This window comes from Hemitrygon akajei, chromosome 6, assembly GCF_048418815.1.
Source record: "Hemitrygon akajei chromosome 6, sHemAka1.3, whole genome shotgun sequence".
NCBI lineage: Eukaryota > Metazoa > Chordata > Chondrichthyes > Myliobatiformes > Dasyatidae > Hemitrygon > Hemitrygon akajei.
Genome location: NC_133129.1, coordinates 40,756,203 through 40,780,092, shown reverse-complemented (window position 1 = coordinate 40,780,092; position 23,890 = coordinate 40,756,203). Strand labels below are relative to the sequence as shown.

General features: G+C 42.1%; 1 protein-coding gene across 1 annotated transcript in view; it reads left to right on the top strand.

The window, feature by feature from the left end:
- Positions 1–23,890, top strand: part of thbs4a (thrombospondin 4a) — a 151,573-nt gene that overhangs the window by 86,297 nt on the left and 41,386 nt on the right. The window contains exons 9-15 of the mRNA XM_073048211.1: positions 1,441–1,518; positions 2,233–2,385; positions 4,347–4,451; positions 9,201–9,308; positions 15,130–15,289; positions 18,716–18,834; positions 20,693–20,745. Coding sequence (XP_072904312.1) covers positions 1,441–1,518; positions 2,233–2,385; positions 4,347–4,451; positions 9,201–9,308; positions 15,130–15,289; positions 18,716–18,834; positions 20,693–20,745 — 776 coding nt within the window. The remainder of the gene's footprint in view (positions 1–1,440; positions 1,519–2,232; positions 2,386–4,346; positions 4,452–9,200; positions 9,309–15,129; positions 15,290–18,715; positions 18,835–20,692; positions 20,746–23,890) is intronic.

Genomic DNA, 23,890 nt, shown 5'->3' with positions numbered 1-23,890 from the left:
TTGAACAAACCGTATCAGTCAAATGCATTCAGAAATGGGTTTTAATATACTTACAGCTTTTTTAACTGCTTTTATGTTCCTGATTATCAGGGGCATTTAGAAACAGCTGAAATGGTGACAGGATAAGTCGTCAGGACAACCTAGGGATGGACCCTCAGGATCTGAGACCTGGCCACCATACAGGGAGGGCCGAGAGAGACGTTGGTCAGTGATAAGCAGAAACAGAAGCAGGAGAAAATAATAGGCAGCTGGGAGAGAGGAGGGGAAAGGGAGAAACAGAGGCTAGTAGATGATACGAGGAATCAGATAATGGAAGAACGAACGTTCGAAGTAAATTTATTATAAAGTATATACAGTCAGCACCAACACAATACCACTTGGATGATCAAAGAGCACAGGTGACAAGATTTGGAAAGGCGTATTAAGAAGGAGGGAGGTTAAGGTAAAGAGAGAGTAAAATTGAAATTATTTGAACTGCTATGTCTTCAAATTCAGGTACTCTAACCCTACAGTTTATTTTGTATCAGCCTCTAACTATTAATTGCAACGGGCTTTGTTTATTTATATGTAGTTATGCTGTGAACAAAGCCACATTGGCAGCACTTGGCACCTTTGTTTATTGACAGCTGAGTGGCCAGCTTACATTAATGGGCCATAAAAGTCAACCATGTAGAACACATTCAAATAATGTAGTTTATGCAGGTAGAACACAACATCTCCGGGAGATACTAGTGAATTATTTGGCTGCTTATCAGAATTCAACAGGCTCTTCCCTTTTTATAAATTTCTATCACTGATCTCAAAAGCACTACATTTGCTATTGGCTCATCCTGTTGTTTCCTTGGAGACGTGGCCAGTGCCCCGGGAGAGATTATGTACTTTTCCCATTTGTTTCTTTCCTCAGTTCAATCTTCTTGTTTCCGATTACACTCAGGACACTGTAAATAGCATGGAAGAACATTATCGCTTCATGCAAAAATATTTTAAAAGTTGCTCATATCAATAGCAACAAAAAGACTCAGAGTAGCGAACCAATTAACCATAGTGTAACGCTACTGCAGCTCAGGGCATTCGGAGTTCAGTTCCAATGCCATCTGTAATGGAGTCTGTATGCCCTTCATGTGAGAGCATGGCTTTGCTCCAGTTTCCTCCCACAGTCCAAATTAGTTAATTAGTCACTGTAAATTGTCCTGTGATTAGGCTAACATTAAATAGGTGGGTTGCTGGGTGATGCAGCTCATTGGGCTGGAAAGGGTTTCACACTGTATCTCTAAATAAAATAAAATCAGGCTCATCACAGACCTCTAAGGGTCTTGCTCCCTTGTTCGCTCACAGTCTAAATAGCAAAAATCTCATTGAGCACATTAAAGCAGGTCAGAAGGTCTGGGATATAAATTTCATTAGCTGTATAACTAACCAAACTGAAATGTCCTTGAACAGGTCTGCGTCGATATAGACGAATGTAGTGATGGAAGGAACGGAGGCTGTGCTCCCAATTCCCAGTGTATCAACACCATGGTAACGCCTCTGTCCATTACGTCCTGTCTTCCATCCATTTCGTGTTCTTTTGTAATCTTGCTTGTGTTGTACATCCTGTGCCATTTGCCTTTCTGTCCCTTTTTGTCACTTCCTACTGTGTTGTAACTCTCTCTTTCACCGACTGACCAGAATAGATTTGCCAATGCAATGGGCAGTGAACAATAAATCAGCCTTTGCCACTTCCTCTCATTCCATACACTATGTACCTGCGGAGTGAAAAAATTGCTCTTGTTCTTAATAAATCTCCTCCCTCTCACCTTAAACCTACGCCCTCTAATTCTTAATTTCCCAACCTTGAGTGTGGTGGTGGGGGGGTGGGGGTTGGGATAGCTGTGCACATTAACCCTATCTACGCCTTTCATGATTCTATACACCTCTATAAGATCACCCCTCATCCTCCTACTCTCCTGATCAACCTCTCTCCATTACTCAATCCCTCAAGCCCTGGCAACATCTTCATAAATCTCCTCTGAACTCTTTCTTGTATTCCTCACCATGATGTTTTATTTCTAATATTTTTCCACTCCTGACATATTGCTGATATACTAACTCTTTCTCTCCAATGTGGCCCCCAACTATTTCCGGCACACGTTGTTTTAGGATTTTCACCACCCCCAGTATTTTGCTTTTGGTGTTGGCTTACTCCAATCAGCTTGCCAGCTACCTTTCTAATATCTCTGCCGATTGCTCTAGGGATCATACCAATGTGGAGACTGTCAGAGCGGGTACGTAGGCGACCAAGTGAGAGGCTGCAGACCTCAGAAGAGCTGTAACAACAAACTGCTGAACCCCTGCCACGCTAACGCACAGTGCTTTCTGGAAAGAGATGGAATCATTTCTTGTATTGTGAGTTTACAAAGCAGACGTCATATGCTGTTGTGTGCCACGAGCTGGCAGAATAAGTAAGAACAGGGACAAAAAGCACCCCATGACTTTATCATGACTAAACCATCCGGTTCCTTTTTAATTGTAATTGGATGCTTTGGTCCTCTGTGAATTCAGGGAAATCAGAGGATGTTTCAAAGACTTGGGAAATTAAATGCCTTGGATTGAGTCCACAAAAAAGATGCTTGCTGTTGTGTGGAAGACACATGCTGCATCAGTGACTAATCCATTGATTTTAATTAATTCAATACCACAGAAAGATCAAACAATACAATGTTATTGCAGGCAACCCTTTGGGACTGAAGAAAATTATCAGCCAATTTATTCCCAGAGTTTTCTGTGACAACTGTACAACAAATGTTTAGTCACACATTCCGTATTAGGGACTGAATGATGCACCTTCAAAGTAAACTCTGCACAACCAGAGCGACACAGAAAATGCTGGAGGAACTCAGCAGTATTTTCTTTTTGGAAAGGAATGAAGAATTGATGTTTCAGGCAGAGACCCTGATGAAGGGTCTTGACCCAAACGACAACTCTTTATTCCTTTCCACAGATACTGCCTGAGCTGTTGAGTGCCTCCTGCATTTTGCACTCTGTGTGTTAGTCTGGATTTCCAGCACCTGCAGAAGCTCTTGTGTTTACAACAAGATTGATCTGGTTTCTTAGATGCTTAAAGTACATTTTATTCTGGCTTCTTAAGGCATGCTACGCACAAACTTACATCCACCATATTCAATATAAAAATTACGAATTAGCAATATTTGTTCTGAGCATATAATATGAAACGAGAAAGACACTAACTTATTTCATTAGTAGCAAGGTTGCATCTTTCTGTCCAGATATTTTACTTCTCTTCTCCATTCCTCTCCATCGTCCTGAAACATTAACATCCCATTGAATTATTGCTTAATGTGAATTGATTGTCCCTTGCCATTTTCTCCAGGTCTGTTAGAAGTTATATGCTATCGTACCGGAGGAAGCATCTCAATTCAACTCACTGCCCTCTCATCCAATATCTACAATGCGGACCTCTGTCAATACGTGTCAGGAATGGGGTCTCTGGGTGATTTTTGCACCACAGAGTCATAGAGAAGTACAGCATAGAAACAGGCCCTTTGGCCCATCTAGTCCATGTCTTGGCTTTGGGCCTAAGAAATCATTTACTATTGCTTATGGTTCACCAAGACACTGCCTTAATTCACGGCACCACTGGATTTCAATGCATAGAATTATTGAATAGTAAAGTACAGAGGGAAGTCTGTCAGCCCATCATGTCTGTGCTAGCTCTTTGGAAGACCAATCAATGTCAACTTTCTCCCACAAGAATGACTCCATTTCCAGCTGACTCCCATTTCTTTCCCCAAATCTCTGCAATTAGTTTCTTTCCTACATATTTCCAATTATCATTAAAAGTCCACAATTGAATCTTCATATTTCCCTCTGCCAGTCATTCTTTATCCTATCCACTCGTAACACCATAAAGCCAAAGGACATCGGTGCAGAATTGGGTCATTTGGTCCTTCAAATCTCCACCATTCCATCATGACTGATTTAGTATCCCTCTCAAGCACATTCCCTTGCCTTCTCCCTGTGACCTTTGACACCCTCACGAGTCAAGAACCTATCAACCTCTGCTTTAAATATAAATACCCAATAATTTAACCTCCACAGATGTCTGCGACAACGATTTCCACAGATTTACCACCCTTTGGTTAAAGAAACTGCTTCTCATCTCCGTTTTAAAGGGACATCCTTCTACTCTGAGGCTATGCCCTCTGGTCCTGAACACCACAGTAACTTCACTTATAGTCCTGATACAGTACCTTATTCATGATTCTGTATGTTTGGCTTATCTGGTTATCTAGTCTTTGGCCACGTGTGTAACAGACTGCATATTGTTCCTTTGTGTCTCTCTGTAGTGTGGAATTGGTTGGGCTGGAAACGGCTACATCTGTGGCAAAGATACTGACATTGACGGATATCCTGACCAGGAGCTCAGATGCCCTGATATGAGCTGCAGAGAGGTTAGCAAACTCCTCATGTTCTGTTCCAGTGTGGATGGGATTCACTCACGAGGACAAAGACGCACTGAGCGTGCACTCTGCCCGGTTGTGGAGCATATGGAATTCTGCAAAGCCAGTCAGTGTGAAGCTGACTCAGAACTGAAAAGACTTTGATGAAGTTTCTAATGAATATTTAGCATCAAATTATCATGAGATGTTTCCTGTTTCACCTTACAGCCTCTCCTCATTTATTTGGTAGCTTTCCAGTATTTTTCCCCCTGTTGTACATGTGTCCGGATATCAAATATGAAGGCAAGTCAGCTGCAAGGCAGTTTCCATTTAAAATACGTGTGAATCAAAATAAATTTGCAGGAAATGAGTTGTTCGTGGGACAGAATTAGAAGTTCAAGTGCCTGACACTGCTGATGAGAACAGCTGGCCACAAGCAAATTCCAAGCTTAGCTCATTGTCATGGTTGCATTTGTCCTAAAGTGGAGCTGAATCCAAGGTGGGCCCAAATAGGCTGAGGGGAAATTACTACTGCCTTCCATTTCCACTGGACCTCACCCAATCTAAGAAGGTGCTCGATCCCGGTATATGCTCGATTACCCAACGCTTTGGCTAAGGTAAAAGACCTAGAGGTTAGTCAGCTCTGAAAGGCAGGAATTCCAAATTTCTCCTGTTCTCAAAAAAATTTCCTCAGTCCCAGGAGATCTTGAGGTTTGGGTTGAAATTTTGATCACGAAGAACAGACTAGCAACTTTATGAAAACTTGTTCTACACAAAGTAACCAGAATGTGTAACACACACAAAATTCTGGAGGAACTCTGCAAGTCAGGCAGAAGCTACGGAGGGGAATAAACAGTTGATGTTTCGCTCCAAAACACTTTATCAGGATCAGATGAAGGGTTTTGTTGTGCATTTAATATTTCAGTAATATTTAAGTAATCTAGTAAATATATTGTTTGATTAAGCACACTTTGTTGTTTATATAATTCATTATGGGTTCTATACAAAAATATGTGAATGGCACAGGTCATCATGCTACTAAATGATATATGCATGCCTCGCTTAAAGAACAAACTACAACTACTTGCATTTCAGACTCTCCATCTTTTCCTTTTAGTTAGCTTAATGTTTTGAAGATACGAAACATAACAGGGTTCAGCCTGAAATATCGATTGTATTGTAAAACCATAAAACATAGGAGCAGAAGTAGGCCATTCAGCCCATTGAGTCTGTTCTGCATTTCTATCATGGATGATTTATCATTCCTCTCAACCCCATTCTCAAAGTTCTGGCACTCTGCTAGTGTCTTGGACAGTGAAAATTAACGCAAAATATTTATTAAGTTTGTCTGCCATTTCATTTCTCACCAGCAGTCTGCCAGGAAATCAAGAGTGTCAAAGGGCAGAGGTGAGTGTAGTTACTATTACTAGGGAGAAGGTGTCTGAGAAACTGAAAGATCTGATGGCAGATGCATCAGCTGGACCAGATGGACTACACCCCAGGATTCTGAGAGAGGTAGCTGAAGAGATTGTGGAAGCGTTAGTAATGATCTTTCAAGAAGCACTGGATTCTGAAATGGATCCGGAGGACTGGAAATTGCAAAGGTCACTCCACTCTTTAAGAAGAGAGGGAGGCAAAAGTTGGGAAGCCATAAGCCAGTTAGTCTGACTTCAGTGGTTGGAAAGATAATGGAGACCTTTATTAAGGATAAGATTTCGGGATACTTGGAGGCACACAATGAAATAGGTTAAAATCAGTATGGTTTTCTTAAGGATAAATCTTTCCTCACAAGTCTATAGGAATTCTTTGAGAAAATAACAGGCAAGATAGACAAAGGAGAGTCGATGTATGTTGTTATCTTGGATTTTCAGAAGGCCTTTGACAGGATGCCCCACATGAGGTTGTTAAACAGGCTGCTCATAGTATTGCAGAGAAGATACTAGCATGGATAGAAGATCGGCTGACTGGCAGGAGGCAAAGAGTGGGAATAAAGGGGGCTTTTTCTGGTTGGCTGCTGGTGACTAGTGCTGTTCCACAGGGGTCGGTGTTGGGACCACTTCTTGTTAATGATTTGGATGACAAAATTGGTTTTGTGGTGAAGTTTTCAGCTGGAGATGTAGGTAGTATTGAGAAAGCGGGGAATCTGCAGAAGGATTTGCACAAATTAGGAAAATGGGCAAAGAAGTGGCAGATGGAATATAAAATAAGGAAGTTTATGCTCATGTACTTTGGTATAAGGAATCGAAGAATTTCTAAACAGGGAGAAAATTCAAAAGGGAAAGGGAATTGAAAGTCCTTGTGCAGGTTGACTTATAGGTTGAGTCATTAGTAAGGAAGACAGATACAATATTAGGATTCATTCCCAGTGGACTAGAATATAAAAGCATAGAGGCTTTATAAGGCTTTGCTCAGATCCCACTTGGAGTATTGTGAGCTGTTTTGGGCTCCTTAAATAAGGATGTGTTAGCATTCGAGAGGGCCCAGAGGACATTCACAAGAATTATCCCCAAAGCGAATGGGTTAACGTATGGGAAATGTTTGATGAGTCTGGCTTTATACTCACTGGAGTTTAGAAGAATGTCAGGGGATCCCATTGAAAGCTATTGAATATTGAAAGAACAGACAGACAGACAGACATACTTTATTGATCCCGAGGGAAATTGGATTTCGTTACAGCCGCACCAACCAAGAATAGTGAAGAAATATAGCAATAAAAAACCATAAATAATTAAATAATAAATTAATCTTGCCAAGTGGAAATAAGTCCAGGACCAGCCTATTGGCTCAGGGTGTCTGACACTCTGAGGGAGGAGTTGTAAAGTTTGATGGCCACAGGCAGGAATGACTTCCTATGACGCTCAGTGTTACATCTCGGTGGAATGAGTCTGGCTGAATGTACTCCTGTGCCTAACCAGTACATTATGGAGTGGATAGGAGTCATTGTCCAAGATGGCAAACAACTTGGACAGCATCCTCTTTTCAGACACCACCATCAGAGAGTCCAGTTCCACCCCCACAACATCACTGGCCTTACAAATGAGTTTGTTGATTCTGTTGGTGTCTGCTACCCTCAGCCTGCTGCCCCAGCACACAACAGCAAACATGATAGCACTGGCCACCACAGCCTCGTAGATCATCCTCAGCATCGTCCGGCAGATGTTAAAGGACCTCAGTCTCCTCAGGAAATAGAGACAGCTCTAGAAATAGAGAAAGGCCTAGAGAGATTGGATGTTTCCATTAGTGGGAGAGTCTAGGACCAGAGGGCACAGCCTCAGAATAGAGTGATGTCCACTTATAACAGAGGTGAGGAGGAATTTCTTAAAGTGAAGGTTGATAGCTCCTTGATTAGTAAGGAGTCAAAGGTCATGGGGAGAAGGCAGAATGGGGTTGAGAGGCATAATAAATCAGCCATGATAGAATGACAGAGCAAAACTCAATGGGCCAAATGGCCTAATTCTGCTCCTATGTCTCATGTTTTAGGACTTTGAGTTCCTCCAGCATTCTGTCTATGTTGTTCAAGATTTCCAGCATCTGCAGAATCTCATGTGTATGTAGTTCAATGTAACATTTATTTAGTTTTATGAATGTGGAACTATGGCACTCTGAAGGGAAGTATAAACTCAAAGAAGAAGAAATATTTGATGCTCATCTTTGAGATGAACAACTTTAGATCATTAAAGATTCCCCCCGTTTTTGGATAGTGATGGCTGGTAATGCTGCCAATCATATTTTCACTTGACTAGCCATCTCTTCCCTTACTTGCCCCCTTACTCTTTGCACCATTATGCCACCATTTCCATCCCCAACTGCATCTCAATTACTTTCCTGTATTTGCTTATAAACTATTAATCTGATCTCAAATATTAACTCTGTGTCTCTATCCACAATGCTGGCTGAGTTGTTAAACAGATAACACCCAGTATTATCTCTTTCGATACTATGCAAGGTGGCAACTTGGAGGAAGCAAGAGTACGTGAACCTTCTGTTCACAGGGCCCCCTTCCCTTGGAATGAGATGACATATTTGCAATAAAAATAGAGCATGGTATCACAAGTTTCCCTTCCAGTTATTTTTTACTCGTTTAACTGCTGCAGATCTAGCAGATGGCACGCAAGTGTGTTTTTTTGGAAACCAAAATGGAAGTTAGCGCAATCAAAGACTTCTCTCATAACTTCAAGAGAAGTACAACATTCGGATTTAGCAAAGGATGGTCAACTTCCCTCTCACTGCATGTTAGGCTAAGCCCATCTACTTGTACTCTGTCTGGCCTGCGTTGAACACGTGTTTGTTTGGATCTAACTTATCCCAGCAGGCACAAGCTGTAGTCTGGGAAATAGGTACAAACATTTAAACATTACTAAAGGCTACATGCTGGAACTGTAAGTTCTTCTGGCTGGCATCCAAGTCCAACAGCCAAAAGTGCTTAGGTTCTGAAAATCGATGGGAGTACCTCAAAATTAACATTTTGCACGATTTTTATTGCCTATCCCTTCCAGCTCTTTGATTTATGCGATATTTGACATAAACCCCTCCAGATGTTTTTAATCAAGCATCCACCTGAAAACAAGTTTGTAAATTGCAATATATATGGATGATGAGGTAGTAGGAATGGAATGAAAAAAACCGAACTCCAAACTGGAAACATTTTAATAGTGAATGATTTGTGTTCCTTTCTCCATTCAGAGGTCAAACATTCCCAAAAACTTAAAGGTAGAGAGTTTAATAAAATGTGTTTTTTTCCTGATCTTTTCTTCACCTCAGGATAACTGCATATTTGTTCCTAATTCTGGGCAAGAAGATGCTGATGGTGATGGAGCAGGTGATGCTTGTGACGACGATGCGGATGGAGATGGCATTTTTAATGTGCAGGTATGTGTTTGAAAACATAACAGGTCACGCTTGAAGAAGCTGATTGAGGTCTGTAGCTCAAGAGTTTTATTAAAAACAGTACGACAACAATAGAGTTAATGAGAAAAATAGGCTTCACCTCCCTCTCCCATTGCCCACTAAACATGGGCCTAAGTGTGATAGGTGAAAATATCTGCTCATTTCAACTTCCATTTTCAAAGCACTACATACGTACAAAAATGTGAGCCACACACACTGAACACCAGAGAAACTCAGCAAGTTATGGAGGGGAAAAAAACAGTCAGAATTTGTAATAGACAAGATTTCCAGCATCTGCAGTACCCCTTGTGTTTACGATTTGCTGTTATGTTGCCTGACTTGCTGATTTCCCCCAGCATTTTTTCTATGTTGCCCAAGATTTCCAGCATCTGAAGAATCTCTTGTGTTTATGATATACAAAAATGTCCCTTCTTTCTAACTAGCAGAAAAGTAACAGTACAGCAAATAAATTATCCATTTCTCCCAATATCAATGTTGGCTTTATCTTTGTTAATGTAGCAGCCTCACCACCCCCTCAAGCAGTGTGTTCCAAATTCCAACCACTCCCCGGATGAAAATGTTTTCCTATTTTCCTCAGGAAGCGCCAGTGACTATTTCAGCCGTCATCTAGCTTGCACTTCACCCTCTCCCAAGTTCAGATCATCCAAAACACTGCTATCAGAATTCAGATGCATCTTCTTAGTTAATTCCATTTGTTAAGCTTCATGGTTCCCTAACTATTCAGTTCAAAAATTATCTTCTCTATAACTTTCCTCAAAGCCTTGCTCCTCCAAGTGTTTGAAATGTTTTCTGGTGCTACAAAGACTCTAACAGTTTCCTGAAGCTCCCTGTTCCTTCCAACACCCAAATAGTACCTTTAACTTTGGAATTTATTTTCTAAACAGATAATATCCCTCTCCACTATTAGTACAGTATTGACTTTAAAAATCCATCTCTTTGACTGATTTTTAGTTACTCCTTTAATGCTCACCTCTTTGGCTAGGTGCCCATTCACTTTGCTTTCCTTCCGTGGCTGTGTCACACCAATGGACACTTACCTCTGCCAAAAGTTATAGGAATGAATGTCATTATTCCTTCTTGCCATGAGCAAATACTTAGTCCGATTTTTGTCTTATTTCACTTGGATGTAAGTAGCTGGCTGGGCACAATACGTGTAGATTAATCAGCAGGGGATCTTGGGATATTAATGTCACAAACAAGACTTTAGTTGCCTTGAAGTTGTAATGAGCTGGCATCTTGAGACACACTGTACCAGATGGAGAGACTCCTACATTGTGGTTATGTAAGAATCCTCCAACTTTTTCAGGGTGATGATGAAGGGCTGGTGATCAAATATGCAGAAAATAAAGTTGACTGCATTGATCTCAGGATCCATATAATTACCTAATTTTCTGTTGTAAAACGCTCTGACCTGGATTATAGTTTGCAATCATTTACCTGAGTGTTACAGACGAATGCTTTCTTTGCTACCCGTTTTTGATGCAGTAATAAGATTTCCTTTAACATTTTTTGCAAGTGTGATGCATCATGCTGTCAGAATTTTTTTAGGGCTGTGCTTGTAAGAATCCTTTGAACAAACTTTAAGAATCTACGTAAAAGTGGGCAAAAAATCAACACCATTTGCTAGTAGAAAGTAGGAATTACAGAATTTTGGAGCACAGAATATGTGCATCTTCGTGCACAGGGGCTGTGCTCATCTTCTCCGTGTTGTTTGAATTTTGGGCTGCCGACACCAGCACTGTATGAGCAGAATGAATCAGCTGAGCATTCACAGCATGCAATGACAGTGACTGGAACAAATTCAGTCAGGTTCAGCCTTGGGTCATGGCTGTCTCAGCCACCAGCTGGGAAACCTGGAAGCAGCTTTGCAAACCCTAGGTTTGTGGATACTGGCCTGTCTAATGACTAACCCTCATAAAGAGCCAGTTAACTTGGTCCACGGCAGCCAGAAAACTGCCCAGATGTTCGTGTGTGAGAGGGCTTGGATGAGACACATGACCTGGGGCTGAACTTGAAGAAATCTGTTTCAGTGGCTCCATGACTGTACGGTCAATTCTAATAGTTAAAATGGGACCATTACAAAGAGTCATCAGTAGCTTATTTTACATTAGTCAGTCCATTACCTCAATAATTGATGTTTTTGTTTGTCAGAGTTTCTTCCCTTTAACGATTTGAGAGGGTTCATCAATTATGCATCAACAGGCTCACAGTCTTTACATGTTGCTTATTGCCTGGCTCCCTGCAGCTCATTCACTGATATGCAGCCCTAGGAGTGGCATTTCTCTGCTCCCTGGGGACTCTCTTACATAAAGAAAGGAGTCAATTATTCAAACCCATCCCAGTCAATAATAACAGCAACGTGCATTCAAATTTCACACAGTAGAGCATCCCAGGGTGTTTCACAAAGGATCTATTGAAATATTGGGGCCGGAGGCCAAAAACTCCGCCAAAAGAAACAGATTTTGGAAGCGTTTTAGAGGAGGGGAAAGAAAAGTCTTGGGAGTCCTTACGGCCTGGTCTTTGCTACTTTAAACCTCGACACCCTCTGGTTGCAATACCCAGTTCATATCCTGAACAGTTCACAAGTCAGAAATGCAGCTGTGCAGCAATATATGTAAATAGAAACACAGGCCAACCAAGGGCAACATGTAGGCAAACCAATGTATTTAACTGAAGATTGTAGATATTGCCACCAACCAATTTCCCACTTGACGGAAAATGCCTGCAGCCCTGCAGCAGCCATTAAATCCACCCCTTTGTTTCCCAGACACTCACTGATCTGAGGGCTGTACATAGGCCAGATGTCTGTAAATGCATTACGTACTGTATAGCTCCTTATTTTACCCTCTAAACTGTAGAATATTTCATTTGTTGAATTGCACCGTGTGAAGTATAGAAGCAAAAGAGTCAGAGGTTCAGCAGGAGAGATGTTATAAACTCTTCCTCCGAAGCATTCGATTTAACAGGAGTGAAGTTAAGCTTGGGCACTGGGGTCATCACTGGGGCAATTGTGACCTGAAGAGGAAGAAGAGTTACAGCTGAACTAGAAGGGGACCATAGGCTGCTGTCTACAGATGTTATGCAGTGACTCTGATAGCAACTCCCAGCTCTAATCTGAACCACCAATTGATTTCACCCCACCACTTGCACTAGATAAAACTTGTTAGATAACAAACTATGGTCAACCTGTGGAAAGGAAGTACCTCGTTGGACCTCTTCTCATTGTGCTGTTGCGCAATGAGAAGAGGCCTAAATTTTCCAGGCCATTTAGATTACCCAGTTACCTGGTCACCTTTGTTTACGTCTGCATTTTTAAATATTGTGAGATGAAAAATTAAAGGAAATAATCTAAATACAGCAGTGGGATATTTGAAAAGTTAAGATGAATGGTCCTACCTTGTCAAGCATCTCTTGCTCTGTTGCCCAGTAATACATTAGCAAGTACAGCCGTTCCCATTGTCAGTAACCATATGAATGCTACAGCTGTCCTAGCCCAGGTGAGGAGGATTTGTGGACACTCAACCAAGCTATTAACGTGGGAGGTGCAAAATGTCATCGCAATTATGTTAGCAAGGTAGTCATACCGTAAATACAGAAGGAAGATGAGTACCTGCCAGGAAGAGCAATGAGTGCAGACAGATGGTGCGTATACAGTAAATGGTAGGATCCTAGGAACGTTGATGGACATGGGGACCTCTGTTCAAATCCATATCTTCCCAAAATTGGCAGCAGAAGTAGAAGGAGGGGTGAAGAAAGCACATGATGTGCTTGTCAGAGCATGGAATGTAGAAGAGTTGTATATCGAACATAGAACAATACAGCACAGTACAGGCCCTTCGGCCCACAATGTCATGCTGACCCTTAAACCCTGCCTCCCATATAACCCCCCAACCTTAAATCCTCCATATACCTGTCTAGTAGTCTCTTAAATTTCACTAGTGTATCTGCCTCCACCACTGACTCAGGCAGTGCATTCCACACACCAACCACTCTCTGAGTAAAAAACCTTCCTCTAATATCCCCCTTGAACTTCCCTCCCCTTACCTTAAAGCCATGTCCTCTTGTACTGAGCAGTGGTGCCCTGGGGAGGAGGCGCTGGCTATCCACTCAATCTATTCCTCTCAATACCTTGTATAACTCTATCATGTCTCCTCTCATCCTCCTTCTCTCCAAAGAGTAAAGCCCTAGCTCCCTTAATCTCTGATCATAATGCATACTCTCTAAACCAGGAAGCATCCTCGTAAATCTCCTCTGTACCCTTTCCAATGCTTCCACATCCTTCCTATGGTGAGGCAACCAGAACTGGACACAGTACTCCAAGTGTGGCCGAACCAGAGTTTTATAGAGCTGCATCATTACCTCACAACTCTTAATCTCTATCCCTTGACTTATGAAAGCTAACACCCCATAAGCTTTCTTAACTACCCTATCTACCTGTGAGGCAGCTTTCAGGGATCTGTGGACATGTACCCCCAGATCCCTCTGCTCCTCCACATTACCAAGTATCCTGCCATTTACTTTATACTCTGCCTTGGAGTTTGTCCTTCCAAAGTGTACCACCTCACACTTCTCTGGGTTGAACTCCATCTGCCACTTCTCAGCCCACTTCTGCACCCTATCAATGTCTCTCTACAATCTTCAACAATCCTCTACACTATCCACAACACCACCAACTTTTGTGTCATCTGCAAACTTGCCAACCACCCTTCTACCCCGACATCCAGGTCGTTAATAAAAATCACAAAAAGTAGAGGTCCCAGAACCGATCCTTGTGGGACACCACTAGTCACAACCCTCCAATCCGAATGTACTCCCTCCACCAAGACCCTCTGCCTTCTGCAGGCAAGCCAATTCTGAATCCACTTGGCCAAACTTCCCTGGATCCCATGCCTTCTGACTTTCTGAATAAGCCTATCGTGTGGTAGGCTTATATTAAAAAATATGGAAATTGTGAAGTTATGTTGCCACTTTATAAAATACACTTGTAGTATTGTGTGCAATTCTGCATACAACACCATAGGTAGAATGTGAGACAGAGCAAAGGAGATTCACCAGGATGAGTTGTCTAGATTGGGGGACTTCAGTTATGTGGAGCGACTGGGCAAGCCTGGTTTGTTTCCTTTTGAGTGAAGGAGGCTAATTGGTGATCCAATAGATTTGTATTAAATCATAAAGTAGGGTAGAGAGTCTGAACTTTATTTTTCTCCCATGGGCCAGGGTATCAAAATCAAAAAGGCATAGGGTTAAGGTGAGAGGACAATTTTTAAAAAAGGATTTGAGGGGAAAGATTACTACAAAGAGAGTGGAACGCTACTAAAAGAGATGGTGGAATCAGATATACATAGAGCCATTCAGACAGACACTTAAATCGATAAGAATTAGAAGCATATGGACTTAATGCAGACAAGTATAGATGGATAAATAGGTCAACAAGGTCCTGATAGCCAATTTCCCTGCTGCACAATCTGACTCTGTGACTAGGACCCATCAAGGGGCAGATGAGCACCCAGCGAACCAATAGCCAGTTCTACGTGTAAAAGGGAAAAGATGTCGCCAGCTCATTCTGCCTGGAGTATAATGCATAATCCAAAGCAGTTCAGCTAACCTCACAGTGGTACTGGTTTAGATGAAGCTTGGGCCAACAACTCTGTCCAAGCAATGATGGATTGGTGCATTATGTTGCTGCTCCTTAGTTGCTGTAGTCTTGTCACTGACAGAGGACAAGTGAGCTCTAACCTTGCTATGTCCTAACACTTACAATGAAGTTACATTTTCTCTTCAGGATAATTGTGTGCTGGTCCGAAACATTAATCAGCTGAATATTGATGAAGATAACTATGGTGATGCTTGTGACAACTGTCGATTATCAATTAACAATGATCAAAGAGACACAGATAACGATGGGAAAGGTGATGCCTGCGATGATGACATGGATGGAGATGGTTAGTATTTATTTCATTGAAGCATTTAACATATCACGGCAATGATAATTGTCCTCGTGCTTGCCTGTTGTAGATCCTGATGATGCAACTTAATCTCCTACCAAACACATCTTGGTGTATGAGGTCTTATAGTGTGAGGGTTAGAGTTAGACCACTAATGAAAATATTATTGCCCATATGTTCAGTCAACACAAATACAGTCAAGGAAATCAGCTTGCACCAATACAGATCAATTATTCAACATACCAAAGAAGTAATGTGCAGATGAGAAAGTTGAGAACAATATAGAAATTAAAGTGGCCAATTTTAGGAGACAAGACAGGCAGGAATTGAAGAAAGCTGAATAGCCTAAATTGCATTTATTTTAATGCAAGGAGTCTGGCAGGAAAGGCAACTGAGTTCCGAACGTGGATAGACACATGCAATTGTGATGTTTCTGTTATTACAGAAACATGATTGAGGGATGGGCAGGACTAGCAGCTCAATGTTCCAGGGTACAGATGCTACAGACTATAAGAGGTGAAGAGAGGAGGGGAAGTTATGTTTTTCATCAGGAAGAACATTGCAGCAGAACCTAGTGTTTTCCTGGGGAAACATTCTCTGAAACCCTATGGATACTGGAAGACTGGTGTGTGGCTAGTGTTGTGCCTTGATCTAAGATGAACTCAAATGCAAAGCCAAGGAACTGCAAGCCTTTAAGCCTAACATCAGTAGTGGGAAACTTACTTGAGGGTATTCTGAAGGACAGGATCTATCTGTATTTGGGAAGTTAAGGAATGATTAGGGACAGTCAGCCTGGCTTTGTACAGGGGAAATCATTATCTCATGAATTTGACTGATATTTTTGAAGAGATGACCAAAAGGGTAGATGAGGGCAAGTTGGTAGACATTGGCTACATAGAACTTAGTAAGGTTTATGACAAGGTCCCTTATGATAGGCTAGTCAGGAAGATGAACTCACAAGGGAACCAACTTCACCCCCACCTACTTCACTACCTAGCATGACCTACCTACCTGTTACCTTACACCCCTCCTCAGTCCACCAATCACCTTGAAATGCTTCTCACACTCTCTTTCTCCTCTTCATACTAGCCATATTGCCACTCCTCTCAGCCTGATGCAGGGCTTCAACCCAAAGCACTGACATCTCCTTTCCTCCCACAGATGCTGCTTGACCCACTGGGCCTCAGCAGCAGATTGTTGCTCCAGATTCCAGCATCTGCAGACCCTTGTGTCTCCAGGTTAAAATCCACTCTGGATCTCACTGATGCAGAGGCTCCTGACTGTGGACTGCAGTGAGCAGCAGAAGTCCAAAGAATGCAGTCCCTTTCCTAGCAGCGAGTAGAGTTAAAATTCTAATCCACAGCCCCTCCACCAGTACTCATTGGAGTTTAGAAGAATGAGGGGGGATCTCATGGAAGCCTATCAATTATTGGAAGACCTGGATAGAGTAGAGAAACAATTTCCTATAGTGGGGGAGTCTAGGACCAGAGTACACAGCCTCCACTACTGTGGTATGGACACTGGAGCTGGGAGTGGTAAAGGGGTGGGGAGGGCAGGCCAGGCCAGTTGCCTGGTTTATGGCAAGGAAATATTCCTGTTCCCAGAAAGGCAGTGAAAGTGAATTTCTCACCTCTGTATCAAGAGCAACACATGCAGTGTCACCTACCTTCTTGTTCATGTCCACGACCATTTCACTCTCCCACTATAGGTCATCACCTGGTCATTCCTTTCTCCCCACCTGATAATTTATTTAGACTTCTCTTTTGCTTAATTGCAAGCAAAGCATTTAGTATTCAACAGAATGTGCAAGGTGAGGTGAAGCAAAGAGCTAAATAACCAGTGGGAGGTCCATTTCCAGCTCTGCTGTTATCCAGAAACATAAGCAGATTATATTAGGTTACAGTCCATTTCCAGTACTATGCAGGTATTGATCAGTCGCTCCATTACTTATGTGGATCTTGCAGTCATTTTAAGATGGCAAGAAGGCTGCACTTCATGGTATTTTTAAGCTTGTTCATCATGAAGGGGTTAATGTACAAGGAGCTTTTGATGGTTCAGGGCCTGTACTCACTGGAGTTTAGAAGAATGGGGGTGTGTCTCATTGAAGCCTATTGAATATTGAAAGGCCTAGACAGAATGGATGTGGAGAGGATGCTTCCAGTAGTGTGGAGTCTAGGACCAGAGGGCACAGTCTCAGAGTAAGAGGACGTCCCTTTAGAACAGGGAAGAGAAGGAATTTATTTAGAAAGAGGTTGGTGGATCTGAGGAATTCATGCCACCGACAGCTGTGGAAGCCAAGATAACGGGCATATTTAAAGCAAAGATTGGTAGGTTCTTGATTAATAAAGTCATCAAAGGTTACAGAGAGAAGGCAGGAGAATGGGACAGAGAGGATAGAATAGTCAGGATAGAATGGCAGAGCAGACTTGTTGGCTGATTAGGCTAATTTTGCTCCTATGTCTTATGGTCTTAGAAGGGCGTCTCTTAGAACAGAGATGAGGAGGAATTTCTTTAGCTAGTCTAGAGGGAGGTGAGTCTGTGGATTTCATTACCACAGACCAATGTGGAGGCCAAAACACTGGGTATATTTAAAGTGGAGGTTGATAGGTTCTTGTTTAGTAAAGGTGTCAGAAGTTACAGGGAGAAGTCGGGAGAATGGGGTTGAGTGGGATAATGAAACAGTGATGATAGAATGGAGGAGCAGACTCAATGGGCTGAATGGCCTAATTCTGCTCTTGCACCTAATGGCCCTCCCATCACTAACTCCACCTTACCTGTCCTTCTGAAAAACTGTTAGAAGAATTTCCTGACATTCATCTTAAATTTGTCCTGCACCAACTTGGTCTTGGACCTCCACCACTGCATCTGGTTATTTAATTTGTCGTAATTTTCCACACTGATCTTTCTTTACCATTTATCTTACATCAGCAAGGTCACTCCCAGTTACCTCTCCTTCCAAAATGAAAAGCTTTTTATCTGCTACCTCTGACAGAAGGATCAGAATAGGATTGGAGTAGTAAATAAAATTAGCCCTCCCAACCTGTTAAGTAGACATAGGGCATAGTTTTAAGGTGCTTGGAAGTAGGTACACAGGAGATGTCAGGGGTAAGCTTTTCATGCAGAGAGTGGTGAGAGTGTGGAATGGGCTGCCAGTGATGGTGGTGGAGGCAGAAACGATAGGGTCTTTTAAGAGACTCCTGGATGGCTAGATGGAGCTTAGAAAAATAGAGAGCTATGGGTAAAGCCTAGGTAGTTCTAAGGTAGGGACATGTTTGGCACAGCTTTGTGGACCGAAGGGCCTGTATTGTGTGCTGTAATGTCTTGCATTTTCTGCTTTTATTTCAGATTTGCAGCATCTGCACATTTCTTTGCTTTCAAGGATGGTGAAATGCTTTCATTTATGTTTGCTGTACCTTCCTGCAGGGATCAAAAATTTCTTGGACAATTGCCAGCGAGTTCCCAATGTGGACCAGAAGGACAAGGATAATGATGGCGTCGGAGATGCTTGTGACAGCTGTCCTGATGTGATCAACCCTAACCAGGTGTGATGGAGTAGGGTTGTCATTACCCTGTGCAGGATGCAAGAGGGCTTGTATCTATGCCTCTGTTGCCTTTGTTATTTTTCAACTGTGGAGATCATGGGTTTAGGAGGTCCTGCTGAGATACCTGGGCAAGCAGTTGAGCTGTTTTGTAGATGGTAAAGACTGAAGCCTTCATGTGTCAGTGTTGGAGGGATGTATATCTAGATTGGTGGCTGGGATACCCGTAAAGCAGACTGCTTTGTCTGGGTCTTGTTAAACCTGCTGGAGCTGCATTCATCTGAGCAAACAGAGATGTGTTCATCTAAGAAACTCTGGACTTGTGTTTTGTAAATAGTGATAAAGCTATTGTGTGTCGGGGCGGGGGGGGGGGGGTGAGTCATTCACCACAGGATAGCCAAGCTCTGCCCTGTTCTTGTCGCAGTATTTATATGACAGGGCCAGCGGAGTTTCTGGTCAATGGTTACCACTCAGCAATGATGTCAAAGATGGCTGACTAGTCTCTCCTGTTGGACTGATTTGACTCATTGACTGATATTTCTGTGGAGCGAATGCTACCTGTTACTTATCAGCCCATGCCTGAATGTTGTTGGCCTGCATGCTAATGAGGAATTGAGCATCACGACCCCTGACCTTCTGACTGGAAGAAATTATTGATGAGGTAGCTGAGGATGAGGAGCCCAGGACACTGCCCAGAGGGATTCTTTCAGGGCTCTTTGGTGCCAAACGTAGTCAAATACTGCCTTAATATAAAGTATAATCACTACTATCTGCATCTCACCTCTGGAATTCATCTCACTATTCCATATTTGGACCAAGTATAACGAGTTGCAGACCTGGATGGTCTTGGCAAAAACCAAATTGGGAGTTGGCAATTGTAAGCACGGCTGGATTTTTGTGAGCACAACACACCTGAGCAATTTTCCAGTTGTCAGATAGATCTCAGTGCATTAAGTGTTCTGCTATCCCCAGGTCACCACCCGCTTTCACATGGAATGGGCCTCCAAACCACACACAGCACCCTGACCTGGAAATACTGTATATTACTGTTCCTTCATCAACACTTGGTCACACTCCTGGAACTCCCTCCCTAACAGCCTCTGGGACAGTGGGGAAGTGATGGGCACATCACCGGGAATGGAACTTTTTAGGAACAACTTTTTCCTCTCCACCATCAGATTTCTGAACGGTCCATGAACCCATGAACTCTGCATCACTATCCCTCTTTTGTGTTGTTTTATTTATTTATTGTTTGTAACTTACAGTACTTTTTATGTCTTACTTTTTACTGCTGCCACAGAAAAACAAATGTCATTACTTACTGTATTGATGTGATAATAAACCTGATTCTGATGGGAATTGTATGAGGGCCTGTATAACTGGGCCGAGCTTAGGAAAATAGAGGGCTATGGGTAAGCCTAGGTAATTTCTAAGGTACGGACATGTTCGGGCACAGCTTTGTGGGCCGTAGGGCCTATATTGTGCTGTAGGTTTTCTATGTTTCTAAATGGCCTCCTTTTGTGTAAAGTTGATGTCTCAGGAACTATCATTGCCAACAAATCACAATTAGCTTGCCCCAGAGTAAAAAAACTGTATTTTAGAAAAACGCTCGTCATAACACTCTATTCAAAGATTTCCTTCTGATGTCATGTTCCAAGAAAAAACTCGATCAGTAGGTAGAAATAAAAGGCTTTTTTCTTATTGCTCCAGTTAATTAGCTTCTCAAATGTTAATCTGCATCATTTTCTGTGGGATGGTATAAATCATACTGTGAAGATGGAACAGCTGTTTCCCTTTGTAAGTACTGAGGTTTATGAACTGTTTCCTTTCCACTAACACCCACTGTTTTTTCTGTTCACAGTCTGATATTGACAATGATCTTGTTGGAGATTCATGTGACACAAATCAAGACAGGTACTTTTGTTAGTTGTGTGATTGGGTATTTCAGTATGAAACTGAAAAGTACTGCCTTGTCTTTTCACATTATAGTCTAGTAGCTAACATGGCAAACATTTCATATTATACATATTTTATGTTATTTAATTGAGGACATTAAATTATTTGTCTTAATGTCACCCACGTCCTGAGTTAATGGATAGTCTATACTAGCATATAGTAGTTAAGTGTTTGCTTCATTACAGTAACCAAGATGCAGTCACGGTATTTTAACATAATTGAAAAACATTTATCAATTAAAAATATACTTCAATCCTAAATGTCATTATGAAAACATTAACAAATATTTGAAGAAAAATAAATGCTAAAATAGTACTATCAGGTAATGTTTATTAGAAAATGGAAATTTGTTTGTGTGCATATTAATCCCCTGCTGTAATTTCAGCAGCTGATTGCTGGAATCAATGACTGGAAAGATAACTAACACCCTTCCCCGGGAATTCCACTGATTATCTGGAAAATCCCCAGGGAAACTTGGGGCCTACACAAGGGCTAAACTGCTCTTGATTTGACCTTTATTCTGGATGTATGTGGAAATCACTGAAGGAGTGCGACATGGGTATGCTATTGACATGATGGTGATGTTCATGAGATCTGACATTTCCATTAGGCTGCTGTTAGAACTGGGGCCCCTTGAGTTGCTTTTGAACCTTTTTTTTTGATATTCGTTGTTTGTTCTTGAGGAAATTTTTACACTATGCTTCCTCTACATCTGTATATTAGACACTTGTCTGTATGAAAACTGTGCACAGTACACTCCCAAATTTGTGATCTTGATGCGTAATTTCCATTTTGTGAGGTGGAAAATTACTCTGGTAAATACAGTCAAACATCAATGGGATTGATTCAAAATCCACCTTTGCAAATATTTTCACTGGCCACTCAATGGTCAAAGCACACATGAACCACGAGCGCCTAAAAACTTTAAAAACCACAGTGGCAGCAATAACATTTTCCATTCCTTGTGTAGCTTCCTTAAATAACGTGGAAATTATCTAGTTTGTTGACAAACTTGGATAAACATTTCAACTGATAAACAAACTTTATAATGGGACGATCAAGTCATCAAGTCCCCACGTGTCTTCCATTGGTATCCAGTAATGTTCTCTGCATTACCTATAAACCAAGGTTCGAGTAGGCAAAGTTTACAAATTCTTTGAATTTGTATAACTGCTTGTGAGTGTATGTGCGTGAAGTTTGAGGCCGGACCTTTAATGTTAGTATTATAAATGTGATTGATGCCATTTAAGTATACAGTATTCAGATTCAGCTTTATTTATAGAACATAGAATAGTACAGCACAGTACAGGCCCTTCAGCCCACAATCTTGTGCCGACCCTAAACCCTGCCTCCCATATAACCCCCCCCAACCTTAAATTCCTCCATATACCTGTCTAGTAGTCTCTTAAATTTCACTAGTGTATCTGCCTCCACCACTGACTCAGGCAGTGCATTCCATGCACCAACCACTCTCTGAGTGAAAAACCTTCCTCTAATATCCCCCTTGAACTTCCCTCCCCTTAACTTAAAGCCATGTCCTCTTGTATTGAGCAGTGGTGCCCTAGGGAAGAGGTGCTGGCTGTCCACTCAATCTATTCCTCTCAATATCTTGTATAACTCTATCATGTCTCCTCTCATCCTCCTTCTTTCCAAAGAGTAAAGCCCTAGCTCCCTTAATCTCTGATCATAATGCATACTCTCTAAACCAGGCAGCATCCTGGTAAATCTCCTCTGTACCCTTTCCAATGTTTCCACATCCTTCCTATGGTGAGGCGACCAGAACAGGACACAGTACCCCAAGTGTGGCCGAACCAGAGTTTTATAGAGCTGCATCATTACCTCGCAACTCTTAAACTCTATCCCTCGACTTATGAAAGCTAACACCCCATAAGCTTTCTTAACAACCCTATCTACCTGTGAGGCAACTTTAAGGGATCTGTGGACATGTACCCCCAGATCTCTCTGCTCCTCCACACTACCAAGTATCCTGCCATTTACTTTATACTCTGCCTTGAAGTTTGTCCTTCCAAAGTGTACCACCTCACACTTCTCTGGGTTGAACTCCATCTGCCACTTCTCAGCCCACTTCTGCATCCTATCAATGTCTCTCTACAATCTTCAACAATCCTCTACACTATCCACAACACCACCAACCTTTGTGTCGTCTGAAAACTTGCCAACCCACCCTTCTACCCCCACATCCAGGTCATTAATAAAAATCACGAAAAGTAGAGGTCCCAGAACTGATCCTTGTGGGACACCACTAGTCACAATCCTCCAAACTGAATGTACTCCCTCCACCACAATCCTCTGCTTTCTGCAGGCAAGCCAATTCTGAATCCACCTGGCCAAACTTCCCTGGATCCCATGCCTTCTGACTTTCTGATTAAGCCTACCATGTGGAACCTTGTAAAATGCCTTACTAAAATCCAAATAGATCACATCCACTGCACTACCCTCATCTATATGCCTGGTCACCTCCTCAAAGAACTCTAATAGGCTAGTTAGACATAATCTGCCCTTCACAAAGCAGATCCCTGATCCCTGTCCCTGATCAGACCATGATTCTCTAAATGCCCATAGATCCCATCTCTAAGAATCTTTTCCAACAGCTTTCCCACCACAGACATAAGGCTCACTGGTCTATAATTACCTGGACTATCCCCACTACCTTTTTTGAACAAGGGGACAACATTCGCCTCCCTCCAATCCTCTGGTACCATTCCCATGGACAACGAGGACATTAAGATCCTAGCCAGAGGCTCAGCAATCTCTTCCGTTGCCTGGGGAATATTCCGTCAGGCCCCAAGGACTTACCCGTCCTAATGTATTTTAACAACTCCAACACCTCCTCTCCCTTAATAACAACATGCTCCAGAACATCAATCTCACTCCTATTGTCCTCACCATCATCAAGTTCCCTTTCACTGGTGAATAACGAAGAGAGGTATTCACTGAGGACCTCACTCACTTCCTGACTAGATTTTCCACTTCACTTGTCACCCATGGTTCCTTCACCCTACCATTCTTTATCTTCCTCACCAGGACAAATTTATCCCTAATATCCAGAAAGAGATCCCTAAACATCGACCACATGTCCATA